This window comes from Orbicella faveolata, unplaced genomic scaffold (assembly GCF_042242905.1).
Source record: "Orbicella faveolata isolate gen_17 unplaced genomic scaffold, um_ofav_v1 contig_24, whole genome shotgun sequence".
In the NCBI taxonomy this organism is placed as follows: Eukaryota; Metazoa; Cnidaria; class Anthozoa; order Scleractinia; family Merulinidae; genus Orbicella; species Orbicella faveolata.
The window spans coordinates 10,134,106-10,143,392 of NW_028301552.1; the positions used below are offsets into that span (position 1 = coordinate 10,134,106).

At 38.6% G+C, this 9,287-nt stretch overlaps 1 protein-coding gene across 1 annotated transcript; it reads right to left on the reverse strand.

The window, feature by feature from the left end:
• Positions 1–271: 271 nt before the first annotated feature.
• On the reverse strand, positions 272–8,355 carry LOC110061159 (uncharacterized). Its single transcript, XM_089291683.1, has 7 exons — positions 8,191–8,355; positions 5,723–5,861; positions 4,339–4,626; positions 3,148–3,296; positions 2,465–2,579; positions 2,064–2,360; positions 272–1,440 (listed from the first exon to the last, which is right to left on the reverse strand). The coding sequence occupies exons 1-7, from the start codon at positions 8,234–8,236 to the stop codon at positions 1,254–1,256; spliced, it is 1,221 nt and encodes a 406-aa protein (XP_089147809.1). The 5' UTR covers positions 8,237–8,355; the 3' UTR covers positions 272–1,253.
• Positions 8,356–9,287: the final 932 nt, after the last annotated feature.

Below are 9,287 nucleotides of genomic sequence, written 5' to 3' on the forward strand. Positions count from 1 at the left end.
GGGCAACCAGGCGGTTTGTGTAAAACCGAGCCTTAGCGAGAGTTGACACAGAAAATCATCAGGTTAAGGTCCCAAAGAGGGGAAGGAGGGGAGGTTAAAGGATTCAGGATTCCTAATCCTTCCTATCTTGGAGTCTTAACCCTGGGTCCCTGCGCTTTTTTTCTTGTCGCCATAACTTGACTCTTTTGGACTGACTGATAGAGGGATTAAGAGGGAATGAAACCCTTACCTTTCTCCCCACTACATCCTCTTGAGAAGTGATAGGAAACGGTTGCCATGGTAAGAATATTTTAATAAAATTCTGTAGTCGCTAAAAATATTAACCTCAACGTCGTTTATTGGCTAGTTGAGGTATAACACTAAAATAAGGTCGTCATATTATGGACTGCACGTTCAAAGCTGTCTTAGGGACGTTTCATGTTCTGATGTGCAGTGATTTTGGTTGCTTCTTAAGTATGATACGTATTTATCGAAACCAATCGGCATAAGATAGAAGTGCAGGCACGATGGATACAGTTCTTACAAAGGTAACCCTTTTTAAGCTCTTCAGTGTCAGTTTCTACAAAATGACGTACGTAGGACCGTATGGTTGTCATAGCAACAACCACACTAAATTTCCTAGAGGCAGCTCCTCGTTCTGTACGCTCGACAATGGACTGATGGTAGTCACCTCCTGATACCAAAAAAGCTAACTTATATTCCGTGGTGGAAGTGAATTGTTGTACTGCAACCACCACTTAATTTTCTCTTGTGATGTAATTTTACGCTTAGTAACAGCTGTTATTGCATTTCTCAGCGTTAAAACTCAGTAAAACAAAGATACGATCGGACCAGCTCTCGCGAGGTCTCGCGTGAATTTCTCGATGCCTTTAAGAGAACAATAGAACAAACAACAGAAACAATGCCCCTTGGCCCCAAAACAGTAACAGTTGGAACACTATGACGACAAACAGATTGACAAGTTTACGAGAGTTGCTAGGAAAGATGAAAGGTTATTCTGAGTGTATTGTCTTGAACAAGTTGGTCTATCTCGTTTGTGTGCCTTCTTAACAAAAGAAATGTTTACGCATTTTATCTAGTGTTATCATCTCGCCGAGTTTGGATCTAATAACAACTGTTGCACGTGACTGATGTTTCGACAACCTAAGCGGAAGTCGACTATAGAGTCAAAAGGATGCTGCCGCAGACTCGACCGCGGTAACAGCTATTGCATTTGCTCTTATGTGCAGCGCGAGAGTAATTTACTAACCCTCTTACGAAAAGAACAGAAGTGGGATGATATAGGCAACAAGCTGAAGCATTAAACTGACACTTTCTGTAGTTGCGTCGGATGGACAAAACGGGTTGTTTATATTTGTAGTGATGGCGAGAACGTGTGTCTTAAAATTGCAGTAATCTTCCCTGGCCCTATTGATGCACTGTCTGGCTGTCTGGTATTGACTGCGGCAGAAAAGAACAAGAACACAGAAATAAGATTTGCAATGTATATGAATAGCGGTCTGTTGCTATTGATTTATTATATGACTTAGAAGTGATGATTGGCTGAGAGAGTAGGCAAATATATCGGTCTTTGTTTTAATTTAATACAGACGTGTTCGTTATTTTTTCATTCATAAAATAAATTAGTAATCGTATGAAAGATCGAGGAGTTAAGGATCTACACTACTCAAAATATTTGAAACTTATTTTAAATTGCAATGGCTTGAAAGCTCGTGCATTATGCGAGAATTTTCAAATACTCACTAGTACTGTAAATCCTTGATTGCACTCGCATTCATACAATTACCTATCCTGATCTATCTCCGGCTAGTTCTGCAAACTAGTGGTTTCTTTGCTGGGTTAGAAGATGTGTTCGTTCTACTGTATTACACATTGCGTTCTGCTGCATTGTTGGAGGTAAAGTTACCATTTGGGTGTAACAACAACTTTGTTCCGAAAGTACAAATACCTGAGGACAGGCACCCCTAGTAACCTGCACCATCTCTCCCCCCCCTCCCCCCCCCCCCGCTTCCCCCGCCCCCTTCCCTTCCGCCTCAGCACTTACTTCCGCGAATAATACAAACCTGCATGTTTGGTCACTTATTCTCTCCGCTGCTGCCGTGGTTTTGAAGTTGTCGCGAAATGGTCTCGCGCAATCCTCTGCTTCATCGAAAAACTCTGGTTGACAGTCGGCCAGCGACTGGACATCCTCATCCAGTGAAACGGTATTTAAGTTCACCTCGTTGCAAAACAGTCGCTCATTACTCAATGTCCCGTGAAGAGCTTTTTCGGTTTCATCCAGAAGCTGAACATTTGACGTGCACAAGGCGTTGTTAAGAAGACTTTCCTCTAGGCATTTTCTGTTTCTTATCTTCTCCTCGCTGCAGTGGAACATAATACGAGAGTTAATTGCTTTAACTGAGGTGGATGTGGCAAATTCGCCCTCTCGAGCCAGAAATGTCAAGTCGCCGGAGTCTATTCTCACCTGCAGTCGTGATCGTTGTCGTTGGCGAACTTGTCGGCTCCCTGATCCTCACATTCCATGGCCTTCTCGTACAGCACCGAATCGTCGCAATTCAGTTTATGCAGAACTGAACAATCTGAGATCGAGTTACCATAAAAAACAAACAAACAAACAAACAATGAAGTACAAATACATAAAAATCGACCGACTCACTAACTGACCGAAGACTGACCGTCAGACGAATGGATTGCATCTCATTAAGGGGACTTAGAACATTGCCACGTATTGGTACGAACGGTGCCAATAGCCAAACTATTTGTTCTTTTGAAAGAGGGAACTATTACCAGTCTTCATCCACACCTACCCACTATACTCGATATTCACCAGCAGTTCATGGATAAACAATGACAAACCCGGCACTACAAGCGCGCACAGAAAATGCCTGCAGCTATTCTAGGTAGTGGCCTAAGCAATCCAATTATAACGTTATGTGATAGCCCTTTCGAGTTGTCTTTTGCCTCTCTATCAAAGCGAGGCTTTGTGCTCAACCATTCATACGAAAATGAGTTTAATTTGCATGTGAATTAAATCTCATTTTCGTATAAAAGGATGGGCACCAAGACTCGCTTTTAGAAAGAGGCTAAAGGTAATTCGGAAGTGGCCTATTATTGAAGTAGCATATAATAAATATTGATATACATTACCTGCCTTTATGTCGTACTCTTTTGGGTCGTGAGGCTGCGGTGTTGGTGGACAGAAGGTATTGTATTTATCTTTAACCAAGTATTCACAAAGTCCTTCGCACGCTGCCATGGCAACCTCGGCACAGTCCCTCTTTGCTTTAGCGTATGGCCTTCAACAGATAAATTGCTTATGTTATTCTGTTAGCTTCTCATACATTCCCAGGAATAACAGTGGGGAGGTTGATAAAGGCTGATTTGGAAGACAAAAAAATGAAATAAATATAAATATAAATAGTAATCGTCTCTGAACGGATAAATTATGCTGTGTCAGTGACTTTTGCTAATCTGTGTCGAGCCAAAGAATTAACAGGTACGGTGGTCCGAACACCGTTGGAATTTTGGTCGAGCACGGACGAGGAAAAGTAGGTAGCAAAGAATTTACAGTGAGCTGAATATATCCAAACCGAATTGCCCAACTGCTGGGCATTGGTATTATAAAGAATTTATTGTTACAGAGAATAAATGATTTTCATGCAGTTATGCAGCTGGCTACGGCAGTTAATGTTTGACTGGTAAGGGTCAGGTTACATACGGGACTCTTAGGTATGAGTACTTAAATCAATGGAGGCCAGGTTTCACGCCTCTTTTTCTCCAGCTTCGGGACGAAAACGTTTCCCTCTCAGGGCGGTTAATTAAGGAGTGGTATCAACGGGTTAACACGGCGGGTTTGCCCTCACCTTTACTGGAAATAAATCACGATTCTAGGTAATATAATTCATTTGTTTTGTTAGCAAATAAACGGCCACGACTGTGGCCAAAGTATGGCAAAATCTTGATCTCGTTTTCTTGACGTGTTCCCAGCAAACAGAGCTACACCTTGGTAATGCACGTTTTGAATTTAAGTAACCGAGCGAGAGGCATAAAGAATTTTAGTAGTGCTCTCTCATAGTATAGCTGTCATAGTGTTGTCAAGAACCGAGTACTTTTTTTCAGTAATGTGGGAGAAAAATGTCTTGCCCAAAGACAGTTAAAACCGAGACTTATATCTCTCACGAATCTTGGCACATGATACCAACAGGGACATAATTTATGTATGTCCGCTTGTGATATGGCCATATAAAGAGCTAATGTTTGAGTCTTCAGTTACATGTAATATTCGTAAAGAAAGGAACGGAGAAACAGGCAGACCACAAAACAAAGCAAAAACATTACCCGCAGAGCGTGGACGGATCACTTCTTGATTGAACAAAATCAGTGAAGTTGGAGTGGAAGTCATTCCAGCAAATGAAAGTCTCGTTCAATCTTTCTGGTTTGCACTTGGTGACACGCCATAAGAACAGGCTGATATCACTAATATCAACTCGTTGATCGCCACAGTGGTACGCCTGTATAAGCAGCAACTTGGTTATCTGACCAGCCATGTCTTTCAGAAGAATATCGTCCTTCACACATGCAGTCACATGTGTTGTAACGCAATCTTTAAGTTTGCCGTATTCAACACTAAAGAAATTTTTTAAAAAAATCAAAAGTTTATCTTTTCTTTCTTTCATCAGCTGAATAGAAATGTAAATTAACGTCGCTCAGACCCATTCTGCATATATATATGTGAGCGCGCTAATCATTTTCTTAATTATGAATGAATACAAGGAAGAGCTCTGCGGTCCTCCGGGCTCCTTTTGTAGTCTTGATTTGTATTACAGCTAGCTTGGTTATATTGATGGTGTCGAAACGTGTTATGAAATAAGACTTTCAAACAAACATTCATGTTGACATTTCGGGCAGAACCCAGAAACAAAGCGAAACACTAAAATGTGGGACCAGTTGGTCCCATACAGTCGACCAATGGGATCGGAGGAAAATTAATTTCAGTGGTGGGTTCTCCACGATTCCCTGCTCGTTCCAGATCCTTTATGCAAGCCGAGTTTCATTGAAGGCACTGTCAGTAAAACGGGTCCTTTTTCACAATGATCAAATTAACAAGATGGGGATTCTAGCTTTTGAAGGTTGTGAATTTGATAACTAACTAGATGGCACTCTCCAATAACCTTCATAAAAAAATCCTTTTTAACTTAATTGTTTAACATAACTTTTCAGAACCCAGTGGTTCCAAAGATCAATGCTTCTAGCGGACGAAGCAACAGGCGATAGCATTACAACATCTCGCAGGTTGCAGGGCCCCAGTCTTTCTCAGCGTGACTTTACATTCTCTCACTGGCACGTATTTATAAACCTGGACATACAGCGATAATAGTGAAATGTCGCGCCCAACAACACAACACAGTAATATAAATCTACGAGCGTTTTATCACAAATGCCGTTCTCTGATTGGCTAAGCTACTCACTATAAAGTCTTCTGTTTTAAATGGTTTGTGTTGTTCTTAACAAAATAACGGCCACTTCTTTGCGTTTTTGAAGTGTCTGTGAAGAGGATTTAGATAAAATTTTGAACGACTAGTAGATTTATACTAAATCAACTAGATTTTTCGTCTTCGATTTCTACCGCCTGATAGATGATTCGGGCTGCGCCCTCGTCACTGACTGTCGCGCGATAGAAATCGAGTGCGAAAAGCCTAATCGTTAAATATAGTAACTATACCTGCACGATAATTGAGGATTGTTTTTCAAGTTCATCATCATTGTCCGCTGGCAGCTTTGTCCTCCATATATGAAAGTTCCAAGGGAACAAGTTCCGATCTTTATAGCGGCTCCAGCAGGACTTCTTAATAATGCAACTGCTAAAAGAAAATTGAATAAAAATAACAGAACATTTTAAGACTTTCAAGGAAATTTTCATGTAATAGAGTACAGAGTGATTAGTTAATTTTACTGTAATTTCAATCTGTTAATATTTTTTTCTAGGATTACCCTATATTTTCATACATCAGTCTTGTTATTTTAACTGCAATTAACATAATTTGTTTCAATTGTAAATAATGTAATTTAACAGAGAAGAGCCACCTCGTGGATCTGTTAATATTATTATTATTGTTATTGTTATTAATTATCATTATTATTATCATCATTATTATTATTATTATTATTATTATTATTATTAATGACCGAACATTCACGCCCTTAGTATTGACTACAACCGGCGGAATCATAGGCCAGGGATGCATGAGGTTCCACAGTCGCCTGGCGGAGCTGATAGCGTTAAAGAAGGGGAAACAGTACTGCGGACCTTGACGTCGAAACTGCATAGAGAGCCATCTATTAGTTCCTTTCTTGTTTTTTTGGACGAAACTCTGATTTCTAAAGCTGTTTCCTTTTATTATTTTATATTTTAGCTTTTTCGTCTTTAACATTGATGGAAGTGAGTTTAATTGGAGCATGTCTTTTTTATTCTTATGTTTAATTATTTTACCTGATGAACAGTAGAATTTTGGCAGAGTGACTCTCAGCTCCCAGGAGTTTAATATTTCGTAGCACATTGTTTCGTTCTGTGAATATCCCGCATTCATGTATTTATTTTTTTAGGATAACTATTCTTTATTATTATTATTATTATTATTATTATTATTATTATTATTATTATTATTATTATCGTCCTCACGTAATGTTTGCTTAGAGTCCTTAGGGCCGAGACCAAACCATGGTCCTGGGGCACTAGGGGACAGCCAGTTTTTAGCTTGATAGCACCCTCCTCAAAATGTGTGCTGTACCTAGCAAGGTTATCTTTTGTAGTTCACTGATGCTTAATTGGCCAGGAATTCTTCCAAGATAAGTTTCTAGTCCCTTTTTGATAGCTCCAAGTGCTCCAATGATAACTGGTATCGTTTCCGTTCTCATGCCCCACATTCGGCTTATTATTATTATTATTATTATTATTATTATTATTATCATTATTATTATTATCATTATTATTATTATTATTATTATACAGAGTGTCTATAAATAAAAATCTGTTTTGCTGAAAACTTAAAAAAAATAAAATAAAAATTAACATCATCATCATCATTATCATCATTATCATCATTATTATTATTATTATTATAAAGATAAATCATTATTTTTATTATTATAGTGGAATGTGTGAAGATTTGTAAATAGGTTTTCTAAGGAGATTTCAATAAAGTTCTTGTTATTTTTTTTATTATAAAGAAGAAGAGAATGAGTTCAACTACAATCTCACATCTCATCTGCTCCAAAAACGACTTATTTTAAAATCAAATAGGGTTTAGAACTCTTTAGAGCCCCACGTTAGATTTTTACCCCAAGTTGTGTGGAATAAAGCCTTCTTGTTTTCCAGCACTAATTTCCATATTTTGAACCTTGGATCACATTGCATGGCCGTAATTTTAGCCTCAAATCTTGGGACTCTTGATAAATTTTAAATTGTGTAACTTGACAACGCCGTATCATATGTTAATTTACAAATTCCAAAAGGCACTGTATCTAGGAGTAAATGACCCAGTTTAGACTCCGTCAAGTAAAGTATAAACTTTCAATTTGACGGGGAGTAATTTAATAGAGTTAATCGGGTGCGTTGGTATGAAAGATATTTCTACATGTATTTAGAGAACATTTATGAAACGGGAAGCGGGAAGTTATTTTTACTGATGAACGTTCTTCCAAAATATTTTGCTACGCTACTGTAAACCCCATCATCTGTGTGCGAACACGCACGAAGAAGTAAATAACTGAGTTATCGCCATACTGGGCCGCTTTTCGTAACTGTGTAAAAACTATCCGACGTAAAACCAGAATGGCATCAAGACGGCACCCGGACAATCTTAGATCTAAATACGGAAAACCTTGAAAAGCGAAATATCATCATGGAAATAATGAGATATGCCATCTTTTACTGCGTAGTCGCAAATAAGTACCAAAACTATACCATCTTTCCACCGATTTAGGCATTTTAGATGGACGTACGTCAGGCTCTACATGGTAACTAAATATTCCTCCCTCTGCTGAAAGGAAATAGTCTTTTATCGCGGACCGTTAAGCCTGTTTAGGCACGCCAACTTGCTCCAAGAGATATTGCATCTGTTCGCAGTTTTGACATTTATGAAAGAAAACATTGTTCACGCTTGCTCTAAATATATGTGTTGTAAAACCCACCTGCTAGTAAGATAAACAGTGCAATGACTTTGGAGACTCCGTTCATATTGTAGTTAGACTGGATAACAGACTGGGATCGTAAATCGTATGGATCAAAACTTCAGTTTCGATAATATTCGATGTCACTTCGTTGTTCAATTTTGCGAGGCTTGTAAACATATGTAAATTTGTTTTGACAAAGATTCATACAATGCCGTCATCAGCGAAAGCGGCGATCAAAATTTCCATACCACTTGCGGGAGACCTTCTAGAAACTGCTATACCGCCGTTAGCCTTTGCAGATAAATGCTAACATATCTTGTTTAGCGTATTTAATTCACCCAAAGACTCAAAGTTAGTACTTTTCATGGATTTCTCGGATCTCGTCGATTGTCTATCGGGAAAAACAACTGGCAATTCTATTACCCGTTTGGAAACATGTCGTGATTGAACAGGTTTTTCATTACAGATGACTGGCGACGGGTTTTAGTTTCGAAGAGAAACTACAAAGAAATTTATTTGAACTTAATAAGGTTTTATAAATTTATCTATCCTCTTTAACCGACCCAGAGGACGTATTGGAGTGCCTGACCGTTCGTAAGTTCAGCTAACAATTTCTAATAGAATTATATTTCACTCAGACGCGCAACGCTAAATAATACTGCATTTTCCCTTTTGGTTTTTATTTGTGGTCTGTTCTCTTGTTAGGTCAGTTGAAAACAAAAGATTATTCAGGGAGGAATGTTTTAAGCAAATTAAACACTTTGTTGTTGTTTTAATTTCTTACGCGGTTGTTTACGAAACCTCATGGCAACTGCATAATAGAATACTCTGGTAAGTGTTGTTATACAGGTCACTGCGCAGTGCGATAAAATGTTCAACCTTCCACAGAAAGAAACATCAAGGATAGCCCTTCCGTTCATTTGAGTTGCTCATCAGATAATGTAACTCAACGTCTGTGCTCTTTACGAAAGCGTCGCAAAAGGCCAAATTTCTGTCTTTCTTTGACTCAGACTACGAAAACAGAACCAGCATGAGTTTTTTCTCTCTGAAGCAGTCTTTTCTAAAGGAACTATAAAACATTTCTAGCATTTTCGTATTTATGACAAGTTAAAGAA

What these genes read in the sequence shown, in the direction of transcription:
- LOC110061159 (XM_089291683.1), bottom strand. Translation starts at nt 8,236, where the DNA reads ATGAACGGAGTCTCCAAAGTCATTGCACTGTTTATCTTACTAGCAG. An exon ending in ACTGTTTATCTTACTAGCAG is followed by an intron (nt 5,862 to 8,190) that starts GTGGGTTTTACA and finishes ATTTTCTTTTAG; the next exon opens with CAGTTGCATTATTAAGAAGT. An exon ending in AGAGTACGACATAAAGGCAG is followed by an intron (nt 2,580 to 3,147) that starts GTAATGTATATC and finishes ACTCGATCTCAG; the next exon opens with ATTGTTCAGTTCTGCATAAA.